Source organism: Heliangelus exortis, chromosome 24, assembly GCF_036169615.1.
Source record: "Heliangelus exortis chromosome 24, bHelExo1.hap1, whole genome shotgun sequence".
In the NCBI taxonomy this organism is placed as follows: domain Eukaryota; kingdom Metazoa; phylum Chordata; class Aves; order Apodiformes; family Trochilidae; genus Heliangelus; species Heliangelus exortis.
The window spans coordinates 2,381,787-2,404,788 of NC_092445.1; the positions used below are offsets into that span (position 1 = coordinate 2,381,787).

A 23,002-nucleotide genomic window follows, 5' to 3' on the forward strand; every position below is an offset into this window, starting at 1 on the left:
TGTGAATCATCCCCCCCCTTTCCTCACCCCTTTTGAACAGGGCAAGGATGGAGGCCCGAAGGAGCTGAAAGCAAAATAGGAGAATTGGGTGTAAACCCCTCCAGCTCCTCCTAAAATCCCTGCCCTGATGCTTCTTGCCCTGCACCAAAAGGTTTTTTGTGCAGACAGGAGGGTGGCAGAGAGGAAAACTGAGAGCCACCCCAGACCAAGGCACAAAAACAGCAGAGGTGACAATGGCAAGAAGGTAGCTCAGGGCCCAAGATAAGGCACAGAGCTGGTTCCCCAAGCCAAGGGCTGTTTACACATCAGGTTGATTCACAGGAGCAGCAGAGACAATGCCATGGCAATTGTTTACAGCATCAAGGCCCTTGTGGATAATGAAAGGAAATGGCAAGAGATGAGATAACACCAACAGTTCAGGAGGTAACCTTGGAAGAAGCTCTTTCTCCCAGAGCTGCTCCCCCCCTCTTACAGATGAAAACCTCCACACATTCATTCCCAGAACTCTCATTCCCCATCATTCCCAACCATTCTCCCTCATTCCCCACCATTCCCCATCATTCCCCATTATTCCAAATCATTCCCTTCCTCCCACGTTTGGGGAGCATCAGCAGGGACCTTGCTTAGGAGCCCAGGTGGCACCATCCCCAAAGGCTGAAAACTCTTTCTGAACCCATCAAATCCCCCTCCTGTCTCCTCAGACTCCACAAGGCTGCACTGCAGAGGGGCTCAGAGCACCACAGATCAGAAGCAAAGTGGTTGCACTGGGGTTCTGCAAGAGAAGATGTTTGCCCAGCAGGACCTCTGCTTTGGAAGCCCATCAGGGTTGGTTTGAAGCCCATCAGGGTTGGTTTGAAGCCCATCAGGGTTGGTTTGAAGCCCATCAGGGTTGGTTTGAAGCCCATCAGGGTTGGTTTGGAAGCCCATCAGGGTTGGTTGGAAGCCCATCAGGGCTGGTTGGAAGCCCATCAGGGCTGGTTGGAAGCCCATCAGGGTTGGTTTGAGGCCCATCAGGGTTGGTTTGAAGCCCATCAGGGTTGGTTTGAGGCCCATCAGGGTTGGTTTGAAGCCCATCAGGGTTGGTTTGAAGCCCATCAGGGTTAGTTTGAAGCCCATCAGGGTTGGTTTGGAAGCCCATCAGGGTTGGTTTGGAAGCCCATCAGGGTTGGTTTGAAGCCCATCAGGGTTGGTTTGAAGCCCATCAGGGTTGGTTTGAAGCCCATCAGGGTTGGTTTGAAGCCCATCAGGGTTGCTTTGAAGCCCATCAGGGTTGCTTTGAAGCCCATCAGGGTTGCTTTGAAGCCCATCAGGGTTGCTTTGAAGCCCATCAGGGTTGCTTTGAAGCCCATCAGGGTTAGTTTGAAGCCCATCAGGGTTGGTTTGGAAGCCCATCAGGGTTGGTTTGAAGCCCATCAGGGTTGGTTTGAAGCCCATCAGGGTTGGTTTGAAGCCCATCAGGGTTGGTTTGAAGCCCATCAGGGTTGGTTTGGAAGCCCATCAGGGTTAGTTTGAAGCCCATCAGGGTTGGTTTGAAGCCCATCAGGGTTGGTTTGAAGCCCATCAGGGTTGGTTTGGAAGCCCATCAGGGTTAGTTTGAAGCCCATCAGGGTTGGTTGGAAGCCCATCAGGGTTGGTTGGAAGCCCATCAGGGTTGGTTTGAAGCCCATCAGGGTTGGTTTGGAAGCCCATCAGGGTTGGTTTGAAGCCCATCAGGGTTGGTTTGAAGCCCATCAGGGTTGGTTTGAGGCCCATCAGGGTTGGTTTGAAGCCCATCAGGGTTGGTTTGAAGCCCATCAGGGTTGGTTTGAAGCCCATCAGGGTTGGTTTGAAGCCCATCAGGGTTGGTTTGAGGCCCATCAGGGTTGGTTTGAAGCCCATCAGGGTTGGTTTGAAGCCCATCAGGGTTGGTTTGAAGCCCATCAGGGTTGGTTTGGAAGCTCAAATGCCCCCAGCTGCCTGCTGCTAAGCACTGGGAGCTCCTCAAATATTGACTCACCTCCTCAGACCCATTTTGCAGCAGGGAATTTGTGGCACAGAGCTATTTCAGGTATGTAAGCAACCGAGCTTCAAGGCTGCTCTGAGCTCCAGCCCTACCTCCACTTCCAAGGCAGAGAAACCCCAAGCCAGACAGAGCAGCAGGATCCACCTTCCTCCTGCCCCTGTGGCCTTTGTGAAACTCACAGCTACACAAACACCTGGAGACAGGGGCTCCAAGCATCCTCTGGCAGAGATCAGGCAGCCCCAGAGCTCCATCCCCCAGCTCCAGGAGGTTACAACAGATCCCAGTGCTCCAAGAGGTCTCTGCAAGGAGGGAGAAAGCTCCTACAGGCAAGCAGCAAACCCAACTGAGGTGTCCAGCCAAGAGTTCCCCCAGCACACACCACCAGGACACAAGTTCAGGGGGTTTCAGGTCACTGGAAGAATGATTTTGAAGGGTACAACCAAGGAGAAGCCACTGGGAAGATCAGGTGCATCCCAATTAACTTCAGAGAGCTGGAGCTCCTATCAGTTCCCATGGGCTCCATCAAAAGCCAGGCCTCCAGGAAACATTTTTCAAGCAGTATTTCCAGCAAGGACACCTTAGGGCAAGCATCTGAACTGGGGCACAAAATTTAGGGTGTGTAAGCATCAACTTGAAAGCATCTCTCCATTTCCCTCATTTGTTCTCCTGCTGGAATCCTATCCAGACAAACCTGCAGAAGGCACTAAAAGCTTCCTTGCTGGACAAATGCCACCTCCAGACTTTCCCCAAGGTCCCTGAAATGACAGGGTAGAAGGAAGCCACCTAAATCAATCATCAACCAGCTGCCTCCACTTTAACTGAACCCCTACCTGGTCCAAAATCCTTGGTGGCCCCTTGGCTACATCATCCCACCTCTTCTCACCACCTTCTTTGATGCTACCTGAGTCATGAGCAAAGCTGAGGCTCCTTTCTGGTGGGACCAATTCTCTCCTTCATCAAGGGACTAGAAAAAAAAAAAAATAAGACCTGACAAAAAAAAAAATCTGTAGTTCTTAATGAGCTCCAGCTCAACCTTAAAAAAAAAAATTATACACCCCAAAGAATCAAAGGTTGGAAGCTAAAAGCTGACTGACCATGGAACTTTCCCATATTTACAGAAATTCCTGGTTTGGCACAGAAACATCTGCTCATTTAGTGGGTGTTGTGGAAATCCCTCCTGTACTCCAGTGATGCTGAAAGGAAGAGGCCTGGTTCATTGTTAATTGAGCTATGGAGTAAAGAGGAAAAAAAAAATAAAATGCTTTCCCTAACTTGGAAACTCAAATTCTAATTCTCTCCCCAGGATGTAGATTTTTACCTCTTGCACAATACCTGATGTCTGATTTTTGTGCAGCCCTGGAAGTGGCCACATTTTGCCCTGCTGGAGCCAAGTCCCTGCAGCATCATTGTCCCAGCTCAGGACAAACCCTACCTAAAAGTGTGGCCACTGAACCTGGGGGGCTGGAAGCCCAGAGGAAAGCAATCCCACCTGGAATGAACATCCCTGAGTGGATGACCCTGTGGTAGGGGTTTTCTCCCTACAGTTTGGTTATGTTGCAATTTATCCGACTGCTTAAAAACCAAACTCAAGATGATCCCCCAGAAAAAGCCCTACCACTTACTTTTTTTTAGAACAATTGTCTAAAATTGTTTGCATCAGGGATGCAAACTGAAGCTTTCAGCCCAGAACTGATTATATTCCACAAATATGATGGCCCAGGAACAAGTCTCCAGCACAGGAACTCACTCAGCTGCAGATTCCTGATGCCAGGAAGGCATGACAAAGGGAAATCTCCTTTTATACTTGTCCTTGTTCTCCAATTCTTTTCCTAAACATTTATTTAGGGATGGGCACAGGGGATCCTTGCTGTGGAGGAGTGAATGGCTTCAGAAAGCACCAGGGTGCTCATTAGCAAACCCAGTTTTTCATTAAAAAAATAAATTAAAATACAATTCAGCACTACTGGAAAACAGTAAGTGAGACATCACCTCCCCAAATTCACTCTGAGTAACACTTTGTCCTGAACTGGAAAAGAAGAAAAAAAAAAAAAGCCCTGAGGAGATAGGGAATGTTGAGGATGCCAGAGAGACTGCTCTAATCCCATTAGAGTTATCCAGAGCAAGCAGTTTGCTCAATATTTGCAAGATAACAGGATTAACCTCATGTTCAACAGCATCTCAGCCTAATCATTGCAGAAACAACTCCTAAAGCCCCAGGGTCAGTGATTCCAGAGGGGATTTCCCCCTCCCAAGTCCCAGCTTCCATTCATTCCCACCACCATCCTACAAGAATTACTTTCAGAGACTTTTCCTCCCCAAAATGTAATTTAAGCCCTGGAAGGCACAAGGTTTGGGAAGCAGAGCCAAATTTCTGCCTCTTCTCCAGGAAGGGATGGGGTTTGCTTTCCTGACATCTCCAGGACTTCATGTGAAGATCAGAAGGGTCAGGAGAGGTTCAACATTTGGGTTGAATTTCAAGGAAAACCATTCCAGAGGTTGGGGAGAGTCCTCTCAATGGTGCCACCTCCCCCTGGATTAAAATCCACCTTTACCTGCATTAAATTCTACTTTTTCAGATTAAATCCCACCTTTTCAGATTAAATTCTACCTTTTTGTTTTATTTAATTCCACCTGCTTTGACTAAATCCCATCTTTTTCTGGGTTAAATGCCCCTTTCTGGACTAAATCCTACCGCTTTTTGGTTGTTTTTTTTTTTTTTTCTGAATTAAATTCCACCTCCTTTGAATAAATTCCACCTTTTTTGAATAAATTCCACCGTTTTTAGATTAAACTCCACCTGTTTTCTGGATTAAACGCCAGATTTTTTAATTAAATTCCACCTTTTTAACATAAATTCCCCCTTTTCAGGCACAGGGAGAGGCTTTTGCCCATCACTTGATGTGCTCCCCCCCCCCCCAAATGTCACATCTGGGGCACAGTGGGTGACACCCCGAACCTCTGCTCCATGTCCTCCCCTCCCAAACACCCCAGGGGACCCCCCCAGGGAACCTCCCCAGGTTTTTGGGTCGGGGTCCCCCCCCCCCAAAGCTTCTCCTCGGGTCCCGCTCGCCCTCTGGTGGCCGCACTCAGTATCGCACCCAAAGTGTCCCCATCCCCCGGGGGTGGTTTGGGGACAAAAAAAATCACTCGGGGACAAAAAAAAAAATCACTCGGGGACAAAAAAAAAAAAATCACTCGGGGACAAAAAAAAAAAAATCACTCGGGGACAAAAAAAAAAAATCACTCGGGGACAAAAAAAAATTCACTCGGGGACAAAAAAAAAAAATCACTCGGGGACAAAAAAAAAATCACTCGGGGACAAAAAAAAAAAAAATCACTCGGGGACAAAAAAAAAATCACTCGGGGACAAAAAAAAAATCACTCGGGGACAAAAAAAAAAATCACTCGGGGACAAAAAAAAAAATCACTCAGGGACAAAAAAAAAATCACTCGGGGACAAAAAAAAAAAAAAAATCACTCGGGGACAAAAAGGTGGGGGGGATGTGAGGACCCTCTGGAGGGAGGACACCCCCAGGAGGAGTTTGCCCACCTCACACAAAGGATTGGACCCCCCACCCATCCAAGCAGGGGCTGCCTGGGACACAGATTTCCCAGAATCCCAGAATTTTTGGCAGACTTGAGGACAATTTGTCCCTGTTTCTGTCCCTGCCAGGCTGGCAGCAGGGATGCTCCAGGTGTCTGAGGGAGGAGCTGGGCTGGAAAGGAAGATGCTGCAAGGGACACAAGAGGTGGGTGACACCAGGGGACAAAACTTCAGCTGAGCTGGCACTAGGATGGGCTCAGAGATCCTGAGTCTTCAAAGCTTGGAGCAAAGAGCAAAACAACTCAAGTACCAAGAAATCTTTAGTAACTCTTAAAAATATTAGAAATATGGAAGCATTTGGCTTGGAAAAGGCCTTGGAGATCAGCCAGCCCAGCACTGCCAAGGCCACCAAGTGCCACATCCCCACGGGTTCTGACCCCCTCCAGAGATGGGGACTCCACCACTTCCCTGGGCTTTTCCTCCCTGCTCAGCCAGAGCTCCCACAGAGTTCCTGCCCTCAGGTGGCCACTGCTGCCCAGGGAGCAGGAGGCATCTTGGGGTTTGCCTCTGGTGACAGGAGCTGAAACAGCATCTCCAGTCCCAGGGGAGAGTGGGGTTGGGTTCCTCTCAGAGCAGGCACCAACTGGACCTCCTATCAGATGCAATTAAACCCCCAAATTGTTCCTATCCTGGAATCACTGGTTGGAAAAGCCCTTTAGGATCACCCAGTCCAACCCTTCCCCCAGCACTGCCCAGGCCACCCCCACCCCATGTCCCTCATCCCCACATCCCCAGGGCTCTGAAACCCCTCCAGGGATGATGGGGACTCCAGCCCTGCCCTGGGCAGCCTGGGCCAGGCCCTGACAACCCTTTCCAGGGAGAAATTCTTCCCCAGCTCCAACCTAAACCTCCCCTGGCACCACTTGAGTTGTGCCAACAGTTCCTCTTGTCCCATCCCTTGTTCCTTGGGAGCAGAGCCCGACCCCCCCTGGCTCCAACCTCCTCTCAGGGGGTTGCAGAGAGCCACAAGGTCTCCCCTCAGCCTCCTCTGCTCCAGGATCAGCACCCCCAGGGCCCTCAGCTGCTCCTGGGCAGAATTGGGCTCTGTTGGTTTTAATGCCCATGGGAATATGAATTTATCAGAACCCAGGCAGTTCAGTGCTTCAGAAATCTTCAAATCTGTGCAAGACAGACCCAGGCTGGGATGAAGAACAATATTCTGACAAAGTCCTGGTTCTCACACATCCCTCACAGCCAGATCTGTCCAACCTGAAAAAAAAAAAAAACCAAAAAAAAACCAAACCCAAAACCAAACCAACCAACCAAAAAAAACCAAACCAAACAAACAGAAAAAAAAACCAAAAAAACCAAAAAACCACACACACACAAACACCCCCCACCACCAAAACCCCGAAACCAAGGCACTCCCGAGCTCTGGTTTCTTGGTGCATTCAAGTGGAGACAAAAAGACACTTCCCAAAAAAAATCAGAGCCAGGCTCCTTTTCCAGACAAATGAGAAAGGAAGAGATGAAGTGGTGACGCCAGCAGTGACAACACCAAAGTGACTGCATGGGGACTGCAGCACCAGCCCAGAGCCAGCTTTGTTCTGCCAGTGGTTCAGCTCAAGGCTATTTCCAACCCACAGGGGCAGCAAACTTCATGAGAAAATTCAGCATTTTGGTTTTGGAGCAGCCAGGTTTGCCATTCAGCCCGGAGACACCACTGCTGTGTGAACTAAGAAAAGCAGTAATGCCAAAAAAAAAAATCCCTTCATTTACACCAAACCCACTTCAGCTCTTAGGCTGGCTCTTTTCCCACCCCTCCAACCCCAATAAAATCCCTTGGTAGAATTTGCAGGCAGTAATGTTCCAGAGAGCAAGGTGAATTTAAGGGCCAACAAGTTGAAAATAAAAACTGGAAACCTGAGCCTGCTGCTCCCTGTCCTACTTAACTGAACAACAACAACTCCACACTCACTGTTTCCCAGCAAATCAGCCTGAATTATCCAGGGGATTGATTACATGTCCTACAAGCTCTTATCTCTTAATACAAGGAATAAGATCACTCAATCCCATCACAAAGCACTTCAGTGGGTCAAACATTTCTCACTCAACAACACCCCCTTTGCTCCAGCCAGCCCAAAGCATCTCATTCCCTGCACATCCTCAGATGAGCCACTAAACCTGACAAATTCACCTCTTTTTCTCCAGGCAGAGCCATGGGATTGCACGGCCATTTCCAGCTTTAAAAAGTCCCTTGAAATGGGGTGGTGTGGAATTATGGGGTCTCTGGCAGGTCAGCAAATAAAAACTCTGCAAACCATTTGGTTTGAAGAGCAGGAGGAAAAGCAGGAAGGGTTCAGGCACCCAACTTAAATCAGGAGGGGTTTGTTCAGGGAGGGATTGGGGGGAATTTCTTTTCTTCAGTGCCACATGGAATGGGTGATTGAGCTGAGTATCACTTGCAGGCAGAAGAAACAGCACTGGCACCCCCTTAAAAACACCCTGAGACACCCAGCACCTGAATTACACCAAAAAGGAAAATGTCCACTGCAAACTTAAGAACAAATGGCTGTCGGGATAATGTCCTGAAATATCTGGAGAGGGGAGATTTAGGTGAGACATTAGGAAGAAATTCTTTAATTGGAGGGTGCTGAGCCCCAGGGTGCCCCCAGAAGCTGTGGCTGCCCCATCCCTGGCAGTGCCCAAGGTTGGATGGGGCTTGGAGCACCCTGGGCTGGGGGAGGGGTCCCTGGATTGTCCAGGTGGGACTGGAGGAGCTTTAAGGTCCCCTCCAGCCCAAACCCTTCCATGATTCCTTGCTGATTAAGTCAAGGAGCATTAATTATGTTTGCCTCATCCCTGGAAGCTTTCATGGACCCCTTGGATGGGGCTTGGAGCACCCTGGGCTGGGGGAGGGGTCCCTGCCCATGGCAGGGGGGGCACTGGGGGAGCTTTAAGGTCCCTTCCAACCCAACCATTTTATTATTCTGTGATTTTTGGTAACTTCAAGCACACTCAACTTATTTACAATGCTGCCACAGGTAAGCAGTAAGGGCTCTGTGCTGCACCTTGTTTAAAAATCAAATGGTCTCCACCAAGATCAAGGTCAACCCTCTGGTAAACCTGAGGAGCAGCAGGATTTTGCCTTTCTGTCTGCTTGCAAATTATCACACATCAGCTGTAAATAAATGTTTCATCTCAGCCCCTTGACCACTCAGGACCCTCTGTGCACCAAGCAGTTCCATGGGACCTCAGGAGGGGCCTCACAGCTTTTCCTGGAATTAAAAATTTGTCCTTTTGTTCTCCAGCAGATATCAAGAGATTTCCACTGCCTCGTTCTGCTCATCTCCAGCAGCTTTCAGAGCTGTTTGGCAGGGAAGTGCTTCCCACTCTTTGTCTGACTGCAGAACAAAACCAGGGAATAACAAATGCCACCTCCAGCAGCTCTGTTCAAACTAAGAACCACAGCATCAAAACACTTCAGTTCAACCCTAAAGTCAACATTTGACAAGTTGTCTCCAAAGCTGCCTCTCCAGAGGTGCCTGTCCTGGCAGTTCCAACTTCAGCCACCAGAAGAGTTTTCCCACCCACCCTGAGCCCCAGCAGCAAAGTGAAGCAGCTCATGGCCTTTCACCCAAGTCCTTCTGCAAGAGCAAAGAATAAACCCGAGTGCCCTCCACCTCACCCTCTCCCTTCCTGACCCTTCTTGGACCCTTTCCCTTTTTGCAGTGCATTCCCCGTGGTACCAGGAGCTCTGAAGCCTTGCTGAGGGACAGGAGGCATCAAGCAGCAGAGATTTCCTCCTCACCCCTGACACCCTGGGGCAGCCACCATCAGGAGGAGCCCTGGAGAACATCTCCCCACCTGGCAGCTGTGATCCTAAAAAAAGTCCTTGGCTCTGCCCCCAGCCTCTGATCCCCACCAGAGGCATCAGATGGGACTCCTCATCTCCCTCCTCAGGTTCACCCCCACCTCCCAGCAGAGCATTTTACATCCTTGCAGCTCCTGCACACAAAAAGGCTCCCTAAGGAAGGGAACAGAGAGAAGAAAGTCACTTGGCAGGCACCTTTGAAGCAGCAAATTGGTTTTCCTGAGCAGGTTTGGTTTTTTCAGCACAGACTTTGCACATCTGTAGTGTTCTGCTTGCATTTAGCTTGGGGACAGAGCAGAGGGGAGAGGTCCTGAGAAGAGGGATCCCACACAGCAGCCCTAGGAAAGCAAAGTGTTCTTTTCAGATCCTTCTCAGATCCCAAAGTGTTCTTTTCAGACCCTTTTCAGATCCCAAAGTGTTCTTTTCAGATCCTTTTCAGATCCCAAAGTGTTCTTTTCAGACCCTTTTCAGATCCCAAAGTGTTCTTTTCAGACCCTTTTCAGATCCCAAAGTGTTCTTTTCAGACCCTTTTCAGATCCCAAAGTGTTCTTTTCAGATCCCAAGGCAGCCAGGTGATGGAAGCCAGTGATTAAAGTCATCACTGTTTCTGGGCAAAATCTAATTTCAAGAGGAGGGAAAGACACCCATTTAGCTCCTGTCTTCCACAGCCACATGAGGCAAAGAGATGGAAAATAAAAAGACATTCAAAGCAATCTCCAAGTGTGTGGTTGCAATCATATCCTTGAGCTGGGACAGGTGATGGTCACTGCACCTTAACCATAGCACCCACATCCCTTCTGAGCATTATTCCTCTTTTTAAAAGGCACCAATGCCAGAACCTGCTTCATAGAATCATAGAATCCTAGAATCACAGAATCCTAGGGGTTGGAAGGGACCTGGAAAGATCATCTAGTCCAACCCCCCCTGCCAGAGCAGGGCCCCCTAGAGTACATTCCCTAGGAACGTGTCCAGGGGGGTTTTGAATGTCTCCAGTGAAGGAGACTCCACAACCCCCCTGGGCAGCCTGTTCCAGGGCTCCGTCACCCTTACAGTAAAAAAATTTTTTCTGATATTCAACTTGAACCTCCTATGCTCCAATTTACACCCGTTACCCCTTGTCCTATCACTGGTCACCACTGAGAAAAGCCTAACTCCATCTCCCTGACACTCACCCCTTACATATTTGAAAACATTGATGAGGTCACCCCTCAGTCTCCTTTTCTCCAAACTAAAGAGACCCAGCTCCCTCAGCCTTTCCTCATAAGGGAGATGTTCCACTCCCTTAATCATCTCAGTAGCTCTGCGCTGGACTCTTTCAAGCACTTCCCTGTCCTTCTTGAACTGAGGGGCCCAGAACTGGACACAATACTCCAGGTGTGGCCTCACCAATGCAGAATAGAGGGGGAGGAGAACCTCTCTTGACCTACTAACCACCCCCTTTCTAATGCACCCCAGGATGCCATTGGCCTTCTTGGCCACAAGGGCACATTGCTGGCTCATGGGCATCTTCTTGTCTACCAGGACCCCCAGGTCTCTTTCACCTCCACTGCTCTCCAGCAGCTCAGCCCCCAACCTATACTGGGATACGACAATCTAAGCCTGGAACAGGGTGATAATGTGGTTTTGATCCCAAACTTCCTTTCAGACCACAGGGCTGCTAGGAAGCTGGCAGCAATGGGTGTGTACTGAAAGGCATCACTGCTAAAGACACATTTAGAACCAAATGGGATGTAAAAATCCTCTTCCCTCTGGCAGGTTATGGCCTTACACTCATTCCCATAATGGTTGTGAACCTTTGAGCATCCTCAAGGTATTGCTCTGATTTTTAGGGATAAAAATGGGAACTGGGTAGCCAGGAGTAAGTAGCAGAGCTGGGGGCATGAGAAATACTCACATTTCTAGCTGTTTCCTCTGCTCAGACTATATTTGGAGTCCAAGGCTCCAAAAGCAGCAGATTCCTATCACACTGGTTTCCTTATGAGGCATGGAGCCCAGAAGTCAGCCTAGATGCTGAAGCAAATGACTTCTTTGTTTGCACAAAGGTTAAGGACTTGAAGAGTGTTTCCTATTTTTAGCAGGAAAAGAATTGGGAAGAAAGTAGCACAGCAGGAGATAAAGGGGATGAAAGTCAAAGGGGATGAAAGTCAGTCTTGAATAAAGAAAGAACTGCAGAAAGTTCTTAAAGCAGCCATCAGATCTCCACCAAAGCTTTGGGGCAGAGCCCATGTGTGCACAGGCTGCACACAAAATATTCCCAAATATTCCCAAAATATTCCCAAAATATTCCCCAGCTGCCCCCCAGAGATGCCCACAGGTCCCCATCCCAACACCTGCAGAGGGAGCCACAAGCAGCCACTGCCAAGGAGGTCAAAGGACCCAAGAGCAACCACTTCCCATGAAGAAAGGCACTGATTGCCCTGCTGCCTCCCCACTCCTCTCCAGCAATAATTAACTCCAAAATGAGCTGGGAAGTGAAGTGCAGCCCTGCTGGACCTGTACCCACACCACAGCTTTCAAGGAATGGGAGGCACAAGGTGAGCCTTGCCCTGCCAAGCTCAAAGCTCCAACTTCCTCAATATTTTTGCTTTTTAGGCTCTGAAGACTCAGCAGGAGATGAAATGAGGGAGATCTGAGGATAATCCCAAGCCATGGCTCCCATCATGCTGAGATGGGAGTGATCTTTTTTGGGAGGGGGTCTGGGCAGTAGATGGAAGAGTGGAAACAAGCTCCAAAAATGGAGTGTGATCCTTCAGCTGCATCACAGGAAGGATCTGGAGAGGGGAAAGGCATTCCAGGGACATTTCCCTCCAGCAGATCACCCGTGTAGGTGAGACCTTGGGAAGGAGGGAATTTTAGCCTGGCAGCACTTGTGGATTTACATTTCATTAATTCCTCCAGTGACAACTGAGGGGCAGCACTGTCCCTCCACCCAGGCACAAGCCACCACCTCTCAGCTCCTCAGAACCTTGCAGGTTCCCTCCCACCATGCCAGAACTTCCATCTCCAGCAGGTTTCACAGCACTCAGCCCCAGGCTACCCAAGCTGCTGAGTTTATGCACTCAGGAAGACAGTGTCACTCACAAAGGCACAGCCTACAGAGCAGTTTTTTGCTTTTGCTGAAGTCCAGCTGAAAAAGTGGAAAATAAAGCCATCTGATGCTGCCTGAGCACATCCAAATGACTGCAGAGAGCTGACACGTGGCTACTTCCACCACAGTCCCAGCTCCCAAAGCTTGCAAGAAGTTTCTGCTTTTCTCTACCCTTGACAAAACAACCCAGGGTAAGGGTTGAAGCAAAGCTGAAGTTGCATACCTGTTCTAAAATACCCACGTAGAGACAAGCTCTGAAACTTCACTGCAGCTGCTTGGAGCCCACGCTTCCACTGGTCTTCAGGGATGAGCATGAATTAAAATCTGAAGACAACAGCAAATTTCATTTTTAATTAGCCAGGGCAGCCAGCCAAGGAGAGGGCTGCCTCACCCACAGCTACTGAAGCCTGACAGCTACAAAAAAAAAAAAAAAAAAAGGATTTATGCTTCAACTGTGGCAGTCCCAGTGGCCATCCCAAGCACACCAACTCTGAGCAGGTGCCAATGCAGTTAAAACCAAAAGCCAGGCATGCAGCAGTGGGGATGCAGTTAATAAACAACCAGTTAAGGACAGCAATCCATCAAAAAGCACCGGGCTTGGAGGGAACAAAGGGCATGGACTTCAGCTCAGCTCCTGCAGGCAGCTCCACCTTACCTCATCTCCAGCCTCAGTGCCAGGAACAACCCAGGAATCCTGAGCTTAGCAGCACTTGGAGAATGAGCCTCCTTAAAAGCAAAGTAATTTTAAGGAAATAAGAAGAAAAGACCCATCTGCTTATTCTGCCTTTAATATGGGGCTCTTGGCTCCCAGGATGAGGAGGCAAGAGGGGAAGAAGCTTCACACTCAGCTGTGGGGGGTGCCTGGGCATGCAAAGATCAAGTCCAGCTCTTCCAGCCCAGCTCAGTTTGTTCAGAGGGAAAGGGGAGGTCAGTTTTCCAGAAGTTGGCAAAAATGCCAAGGGAACATAAGGCCTTTCACATCCCAGCTCTGCTGATGCCAGGAGTCAAAGCTTTCAGTGACCTCGACAGGGTCCAAGCCCACAGCTCAGTGACCTACCCACAGCATGGAATTCCACTGCACATTAAAAAACAAAAAAAAAAAAGGGGGGACTAAAAGCTCTGGGAGATGGACAGAGCTGGCAGTCCCAGCAGAGGCTGAGTGCTGGTGAAGAAGCAGAGCTCTGTGCTGCTCAAAGCCATCCCATTAATGCAGGCTGGAGAGATGGAAAAAAAAAAAAAATTAAAAAAAAAATCACCCTGGGCTTTGTCCTGGGCTTGAGCTGTCACCTCCATGGCCACCACTCCCACAGCAGCTGCCAGCATCACACTCACTTTATCCAACCTCCTCCCCCTTCCAAATTCATCATTTGGGATGAGTTTGCCATGAGCAAACCAGAAGGGAAAGCAATCACCACCAATGAAATGTGCACCTCCCAGCCTACCAATTCTTGCCACCAGGTTTATAAGCAGGAGAAGTTTTGATCCATGGCCACCTGGCTGGTAACTGGGCCAACTGGGCCACTGGGTTCCAACAGCCCAGCACTGCATGAAGTCAGACAGTGGCCTTCAGGTGACTCAGTTTTCAGGATGGCTGCATGGGAATAACCTGGAAATACAATTTATGGTCACAAAATTGCACTTCAGTACCAGGGAGGAGGCACCAACTGGAACATTTCTGGTCTGCAAGATGTGAGGTCAACGTGCTTGGTGGAGATTGGCTTCCCATGGTGCAGGCAAGAATTCCTGGGCAAATCTCATTCCAGCAGGAGGGAAAGATGGCCATTTAGCTCCTGTCTTCCACAGCCACTCCAGGTAAACAGATGGAAAATCAAAACACATTCAAAGCAATCTCCAAGTGTTTGGCTGCAATCATATCCTTCCAGGAGAGAAAAACTTCCCAGCAATGAGTTTGTTTGCCTCAGGGCAAGCAGTACACACAGTGCCTAAAGCAAGAGTTTTAAAGCCAAATTAATTGTGTTTAATAAAAAAATCCTCCACCTTCTGCAAGACAGAGCAACCTAGAGAAATCAACCCAGAAAGAGAAGTCAGGAGCTCCCATCAGCTGAACACCTGCCTTGTTCAGTGCCTCCTACCTAGCATAAAGAGGATGTTCTTTGCTTTCAAGAGCTTGGGATATCCAATAGCCTTGTACCCCAAGATCCACAGAGGGGAGATTTAAAAAAAAAAAACCCAAAAAAACCCCATCTTCCAGATGTACAACACAGCTTTAATCAGATCTGGTCCACACCATTAGTGCAATCCAGTTGGAACTGATGCATCTGCCCAAGTAGCTGATTTTCTAAGCACTTTTTCCAGTTGGGTTGAAGGAATGAAGTTTAAAGTAATCAAGTTTGTGATGCTTAACCAAGGAGGAAGACCAGGTCCACACCCCCTGGTAAGACATCTAAGAGTGTACTCACCAGTGTTCTCTTCCATTCCCCTGGCACACTGGCTTTCCCAGCAGTTCCTGCAGAAAAGAGGAAACAAAATTGACACTCATTAAAATCCCAAGTACCACCAAGACCCAGGGTTACTTTCACTTCTCTGTCAGCTCTGTGGAGGGAACCTAGAGCAGAAAACCTGCCCCAGCCAACTGGGAATGATTCATGTGGCATCTTCCCCCCTCTTTGAAGCCATCTCTGGTCTCTCATCACACCCACTCCGTGTTGGGAAGAAAAAGGAAAGAAAATTAAGGGATAATCATTACCAAGCATCAAATCTTTGGTCCTAGGGAAAACTTCCCATGGTTGCCTCTTCCATGGCATGAAGAAGGTGAAAGGGAAGAGCTCCTGCTTATCTAGCAAAGACAGACTGGCATGTGAGCAGGAAGTGGTTTGCATCTCCCCCAACACCAAGATGGTTCTGAACAGACTGGGGGGAAAAAAAAGGAGGAAGGAGGATTTTCTAGCAAACTCAGCTTCTCTCTGGAGAAAGTTCTGCAAATGAGGTGCAAGAGGAACTAAGCTTGGGGATGTCAGGAGGCATCTTGATTCTGATGCATTACACAGCACAGAAAAAAAAAAAATCATGCTCAGAAGTTGAGAAAAAAAAAAGTCCTGAAGATCTCACAGTTCAAATGAAGACAACCACAAGAGGAAATGTCAACAGGCACAGCATGGGGTGACTGGGAAAAGCTACAAAATGAGCTTGTTTCCAGTGCTGGGAAGTGAAAGCTTTTACAAGAAGCCCATTACAACCCAAGCCTTCCCTGGGAAGTCTCAGCTCAGCACCTCACCTCCTAAGTGCAGTTTGTTGGCTGTAACACAAGCTCAGATCAGATGGATCACATCTCCATCTGATAATTTGCTGACTTCCCAGCACATCCTCAACTTGCATGAGAGCCCCAGAGCATCTCAGGGCAGTGGTGACAGAGGAGAAAACCCAAGAAGCTGTTGCCAGCAGGGCTTTCCAGCTTTGCTTTGCTGAACCATGTAGTAAAAACACTTTTTTTGATCAGACAACCTTGCTCCAGGCTGCTTGGCTCTGCTGCAGCTGGAAAATCCTTGCAGGGACTTTCTTAGATGGGGAGACCAGAGACAAAGCCATTAAACTCTCCAAACTTCCTCAGCAATCAGCATTTAAACTGCTTAGCAAAGGGAAACAGAACTGGACAAAGGGAAACAGAAGGCTGGGCAGACTTCTGGGCAAGAAGAACCTGAGCTCTTCATTTGACCACTTCATTTTACTTTGGAAACACCCTCAGAATCCCTCCAGCTTAACCCATCACCTCTGTTCAAACCTCAGGAGTGGTTTGGATGGGGGATTTGGTGCCTCCATGGGAGATGACTGGAGGCTGCACTGAGGAAACCATTTGGGAAAAACCAGAATGAACATTCCCCACTGAAGGCAGGAGGTTTTTACAAACAGAAGTCACCACCACACAGAGCCAAACCTCCAGAGAGCAGCAAACCTGTCCATGGGACATTTGCAGTTAAGGTCTCCCTGCCCTTTCACTGAGCCCTGCAGGGAAAGCAGAAGAGAAACAAAAGCATCTCCAAACCTTGAACCTCAGCAGAGATGACAGCAACCCTCCTCCTCCTCCTCCTCTTTCCCTGGAGCCACCAGGGAATTCAGTTTAATTTGCCTTTCAAGGGCATCCTTGCCCAGGCTGTGCTGAGCTCTGCATATTCCAAGGGGCACATTTGTGGCTGGAATACAAATCCTGGCAGCCCCCTCCCTGCTGGACACTCAGTGTCCACACCAAGGACGTGTGGCACCTCCTGCCAGCATCCCCTGCGTGGGGAGGGCTCCTTTCTGAGCAAAGCAGCACTCCACAACTATCTGATTATTAAGAGAGAAAGCATCAAAGGAGAGATGGGGAAAAAAGGAAAAAAGGAAAAGAAAGAGGAAAGAGGAAAGAGGAAAGAGGAAAGAGGAAAGAGGAAAGAGGAAAGAGGAAAGAGGAAAGAGGAAAGAGGAAAGAGGAAAGAGGAAAGAGGAAAGAGGAAAGAGGAAAGAGGAAAGAGGAAAGAGGAAAGAGGAAAGAGGAAAGAGGAAAGAGGAAAGAGGAAAGAGGAAAGAGGAAAGAGGAAAGAGGAAAGAGGAAAGAGGAAAGAGGAAAAGAGGAAAAGAGGAAAGAGGAAAGAGGAAAGAGGAAAGAGGAAAGAGGAAAGAGGAAAGAGGAAAGAGGAAAGAGGAAAGAGGAAAGAGGAAAGAGGAAAGAGGAAAGAGGAAAGAGGAAAGAGGAAAGAGGAAAGAGGAAAGAGGAAAAAGAGAAAAAGAGAAAAAGAGAAAAAGAGAAAAAGAGAAAAGAGAAAAAGAGAAAAAGAGAAAAGAGAAAAGAGAAAAGAGAAAAGAGAAGAGAGAAGAGAGAAGAGAGAAGAGAGAAGAGAGAAGAGAGAAGAGGAGAGAAGAGAGAAGAGAGAAGAGAAAGAGAAAGAAGAGAAAGAAGAGAAAGAAGAGAAAGAAGAGAAAGAAGAGAAAAAAGAAAAAAAAAAGTGATGCCAGGTTAGAGCAAGAGGGAGGAAAGTCAGGAGGCTGCCCAAGCAGGGCTGCACATCACTGCTGGCACCAAAGAACAGGCACTTTCTCCCTGAAGGACTGGATGAAGAGGTGCAGATCCTGCTGCCAGCATTACCTAAGGCCTGGGGAGCTGTGTTCTGTAGGAAACAGCTTGGGAAAACCTTCCCTGCAGAACAGAAAAATCCATTTAACCCCCTGCTACCAGACCCTGCCCAGGTTCCTAACCCTGAGAAAGCTGGGGTTTTGCCCTGCCTTTAGCACCACACGTGCTCCAGCTCCTCTGAATATTCATGTCCTCAAAATGCTCAGATATTCCCAGGGTCTGACAGCTGGGTGACATCCCTCTGCCATGCCTGGCACTGGCACAGCTCCTGTCCCTGCTCCTGGGCACTGCAGGCCCCCAGCCTTTGTCTGCCTTCTCAGTTCAAACACTTTGCCTGGTTTTTTTGCTTTTTTGGGGGGCTTTTTTTGTGGTTTTTTTTTTTTTTCTTCCCCACCCCCAGCTCTAAGAATATATTCTTGTTCCACTGACCTGTCTCTGAACTCACAGCAGCAAGGTGATGGCTTTTTTTCCAGCCAGGCAGCTAATCCCCACACAATAGAAACCGACTGCTCCACAGCCAGGCTGTAAAAGCCATTTTTCTACCCTGTTTTTCACCCTATTTCTTCAGTCTCAACCCCCTCTCTGCTCCAGGAGGGAATTCCATCCCTCCCAGCCCTTCCCATGGGGTTGCATCCTCCTGAGGTCCCACAGCAACACAAACAGAGCAAAGTCCAAGCTCTGGATCTCCTCCCATCCCCTTCCCTGCAGCACCTGCCCAGGGAGCAGCCTGCAAGCTGACCCGAATTTCAACCCTTTCAGGATTGAAATTGGAAAGAGGAAAGAAAAAGAGGAAAAAAAGAGGAAAAAAAGAGGAAAAAAAGAGGAAAAAAAGAGGAAAAAAAGAGGAAAAAAAGAGGAAAAAAAGAGGAAAAAAAGAGGAAAAAAAGAGGAAAAAAAGAGGAAAAAAAGAGGAAAAAAAGAGGAAAAAAAGAGGAAAAAAAGAGGAAAAAAAGAGGAAAAAAAGAGGAAAAAAAGAGGAAAAAAAGAGGAAAAAAAGAGGAAAAAAAGAGGAAAAAAAGAGGAAAAAAAGAGGAAAAAAAGAGGAAAAAAAGAGGAAAAAAAGAGGAAAAAAAGAGGAAAAAAAGAGGAAAAAAAGAGGAAAAAAAGAGGAAAAAAAGAGGAAAAAAAGAGGAAAAAAAGAGGAAAAAAAGAGGAAAAAAAGAGGAAAAAAAGAGGAAAAAAAGAGGAAAAAAAGAGGAAAAAAAGAGGAAAAAAAGAGGAAAAAAAGAGGAAAAAAAGAGGAAAAAAAGAGGAAAAAAAGAGGAAAAAAAGAGGAAAAAAAGAGGAAAAAAAGAGGAAAAAAAGAGGAAAAAAAGAGGAAAAAAAGAGGAAAAAAAGAGGAAAAAAAGAGGAAAAAAAGAGGAAAAAAAGAGGAAAAAAAGAGGAAAAAAAGAGGAAAAAAAGAGGAAAAAAAGAGGAAAAAAAGAGGAAAAAAAGAGGAAAAAAAGAGGAAAAAAAGAGGAAAAAAAGAGGAAAAAAAGAGGAAAAAAAGAGGAAAAAAAGAGGAAAAAAAGAGGAAAAAAAGAGGAAAAAAAGAGGAAAAAAAGAGGAAAAAAAGAGGAAAAAAAGAGGAAAAAAAGAGGAAAAAAAGAGGAAAAAAAGAGGAAAAAAAGAGGAAAAAAAGAGGAAAAAAAGAGGAAAAAAAGAGGAAAAAAAGAGGAAAAAAAGAGGAAAAAAAGAGGAAAAAAAGAGGAAAAAAAGAGGAAAAAAAGAGGAAAAAAAGAGGAAAAAAAGAGGAAAAAAAGAGGAAAAAAAGAGGAAAAAAAGAGGAAAAAAAGAGGAAAAAAAGAGGAAAAAAAGAGGAAAAAAAGAGGAAAAAAAGAGGAAAAAAAGAGGAAAAAAAGAGGAAAAAAAGAGGAAAAAAAGAGGAAAAAAAGAGGAAAAAAAGAGGAAAAAAGGAAGAAAAAAGGAAGAAAAAAGGAGGAAAAGAGGAAAAGAGGAAAAGAGGAAAAGAGGAAAAGAGGAAAAGAGGAAAAGAGGAAAAGAGGAAAAGAGGAAAAGAGAAAAAGAGAAAAAGAGAAAAAGAGAAAAAGAGAAAAAGAGAAAAAGAGAAAGAAGAGAAAGAAGAGAAAGAAGAGAAAGAAGAGAAAGAAGAGAAAGAAGAGAAAGAAGAGAAAGAAGAGAAAGGATGGGTTGGGAAGGGCAGGACCTTGCCAGTCCCAGCTCCCAACCCTAAATCACCACCAAGTTGCCCCAACCTCTGGCAGCCCCCATGGTTCAGCTTCCAGCTTCATCCTGGTGGCATTTTTAGCAACCCCTCACCCAGACCTCTTCCACATTTTGCTTTCAGCTTCCTCCACAGTGAAGCTCAGGAGCTGCACCACTTGGCCTCTGTCACACTTCTGACCCAGGGCAGCTCATCTCTTCCAAGAGGGATGTTTCCAAAAATCCACCTAAAAATTACCAAGCCAGCTCTGGGGTTGTTTTGGGTTTTGGTTTTTTTCTTTCCCAACTGACCAAGCAAACCTGAGAACTCTCTCAAACCTCAGTGGCACCTTTACTGCTCCAAGGTGCCAGGTTTGGAGAGGTTTCCATGTGGCTCAGCTCTGAATCACCATTCCAGAGAGGGGGAGAGCTTGACTGTCATGAGAGACAAAACTTGGAAAAAAAAAAAAAAAAAAAGGACGTGGGAGAAAGGATGTTCTTGTAACAGTCTTGAACTACACCCATCAGTCCCAGAGAGAGGGAAGTGGTAACAAACACCCTGAGGAACAAGGTCCTGCAGCTCATTACCCAGGGGCTGAGTGACAGGTCCATGAAATGTCACCCAATTCACTTGACAGCCTCCTAGAACCTCTTTTATTTGGTGCTGAGATGGTGCTAGGAACAGCCAAACCAACAGAATCCCACTTCATTTTATGCCACTTCAGTCCCCACTGGGTTTAAAATGTTATTACTGCAGCAGCAGCCAGAAACCCAAACCCAGAGATGGTCCCTGCTGGCCCAGTGAGGAGCTGCTCCTGCCTGAGCTCAGAGTTACCCCAGGAAAAAGGGGACAAAAATGCTGGCTGGGAGACTGAGGCAGCCTGGGTTTCAAACCAGAGGTTTCTCCAGGGAGGTTCTGAGTTTCCACCCTTGGTTTGCCAATTTTTTCACAAACCAAGTCAGCAGAATGGTTCTTCTCAGCACATCAAGCTGCAGATGTTTCTGAAAAGCTGGACTTGGAGCAAGCTCATCCCAACTGCCCCACCAGAGCTGGTTGTCCAGTCCTTTTGAAAAATGCAATTAAAAAAAAAAAAAAAAAAAAAAAAAAAATCAACATTTTATTCTCTCACCAATTACCCATTCCAGGAAGACAGATGAGAGGATTTTTGCAAAGCTGAGATAACTCCACCTAACTCTATGGGTACGTTGTCCAGGAAGTCCCCAGGGGAAGGGCTAAAGTAACTCAATTTATCTGCCAGCTGTAAGATTAAGAACACAGTAAACAACATTAAAATTCTGTTCTACAAAGCAGAATAACTCACCAGCACACAACAGCTCTCCCAGGGGGCAGCTTAGAGCAGGGGTGCACAAACCAGAGTTGAAATATCACAAGGGAAATTCTTCAAAAACCTAAACCAGCTCAACCTTGCCAAAAACACCTCTAGAAATTACCAGGCAAGGTGTGAAGGCTGCATTAACCTCTTGTTGGACTGAGCAGTGCAGAGGGGGAGAGATGCACAAACCCTGCCTCAGAAATCGAGCAGCTCAAGTGGTTTTTTTCTGACTTCATCCACTAAAAAACCAGCTCCACCTCAAAAAAAAAATCTGGGTTTGCTCCTGCCCTTCAGTTGTCATGGTCTGAAACCTCCTTTGCTACAAATGGGGATGGCTGCTCTCAAAATCCTTCCAGCAGCCTCTGCTGACCCAGTTTGTTCTGAGCTTAATCAGGCACAGGGAGAGGTCAGCAATGGAGAGGTCAGGTCCTCAGCATCCTGGAGGAAAAATCAGAATATTCCTTCCTCAAGAAAATGACAGAGATTAAAGCAAATTGGCCTCCCAGCCTCATCTGGCAGCAGGGCAATGAATGGGGTGCAGCACTAATCACCAGCCCTGAGGTTTCTCTTGCTCCCCAAGGATCCTGAAGGCTTCAGACTGGAAGGGGATTTGCATTTCTTCACTTGTTGGAAAGCAAATGATGGCAGCAGGAACAGGGCAGCTGCTCAGCACAAGGCAAAGGTTTTGTTGGAGAAGTGGGAAACAGTTGGGGAAAAAATAAAATAATAATAATAAAAAAAAAAAAAACCAAACAAACAAACAAACAAAAAAAAACAGTAAACCAGCCTAACAATGATAAAGGCAATTTAAATAGAAAACAGGAATAGGCTGGAGAAGTCTAAATAGAGAAAAATGTCCCAGCAAATGAAACCAGCAGCTTTTTGTCACCCATTTCACAGCTGATAACTGGTTCCCCCTGTGAATGGTAAATATTTTTCAGCAGCTTGGTAGCTGCCTGTGGGTGGCACAGTAATCTAACATTACCAGAGAGGAGCTGGGAAGGGAAGGGAGCTGCATCCTCCCTGCCTGTGAGATGGGGCAGACCATTGGGGTTTTAAATCCTATGAGCAAAACAAACCTTAAAAATACCCCTGGGCACACTGTGCAGAAACACTGAGCTGTTCCAGCCTCACCTTCACCTCCAGCTCTGCTACTGAACTCTAGACAAGGCCCTTTGTCTTTCTCTGCCTCAGTTTCCCCATCTTCAAGAGAGAATTAACTTCTTTTGGAAAGCAATTTCCAACGAAATGAAAACTTGCAATACTATTTCCCAGAGCCACCACCTTCTACAGAACTCCCAAAGTAACACCTGGACACCTTACCCAGCTAAACACAGCAGATATTTTTTTTTTCCTCACAGTTCTACTTGAAACACACCAGACAAAGGCTCTCCCAGGTGTTTCAGCTCACCAAAGGAACCATATTTACCAAACCTTAAATGAAAACCCCACAGCCTATAGGAAAGCTGGCAAAATGAACACAAATGACTCCTCAGCCAAGTCCCAGTGACAAATGATATTTCTATCATTTATTTATTTACCTACCTAGCTACCAGGACAGCAAACATTTCTAATTTACCTCCAGGCCCTCTGGCAGATGATCAACCACTCTGGAGGTGTGGGAGTAGGGAAAAAAAAAAACAAAAAAAAAAACCTGCAGTGTGAATATAGCAAAGCTGCTTCCCTCCTGGCTGTCCTTGAAGCAGCTGAAGGGTTTTCCTCTCCCCAAATTATCCTCCTGATAAAAGCAGAGGATAAAATTCAGGCAGAGGGGCTGATTCTTGCAGAAGACAAATGCTCTTTTTCCTCTGACCATGGAAGCTGAGCCAGGAGCATCCAGAGGGAGGTGAGCAAGGCATGGTTATTCCTTCACCACCCACCCAAAAGCTGGAAGTCACCCAACCCAAAGCTGTTGATCCTCTGGCTGACAGATGGAGTTTAAAACTTGAG

At 47.1% G+C, this 23,002-nt stretch overlaps 1 protein-coding gene across 9 annotated transcripts in view; it reads right to left on the reverse strand.

The window, feature by feature from the left end:
- PHACTR4 (phosphatase and actin regulator 4) overlaps positions 1-23,002 on the reverse strand; it is a 73,324-nt gene that overhangs the window by 33,210 nt on the left and 17,112 nt on the right. For 4 of the 9 annotated variants that reach the window (XM_071767827.1, XM_071767828.1, XM_071767822.1 and 1 more), the window contains one exon: positions 14,929-14,975. In XM_071767827.1, coding sequence (XP_071623928.1) covers positions 14,929-14,944 — 16 coding nt within the window. In that variant the 5' untranslated portion in view covers positions 14,945-14,975. Of the gene's footprint in view, positions 1-2,832; positions 2,967-12,731; positions 12,833-13,163; positions 13,235-14,928; positions 14,976-23,002 lie in introns of those variants that run through there. The other 5 variants (XM_071767823.1, XM_071767824.1, XM_071767831.1 and 2 more) reach the window with 5 other exon arrangements.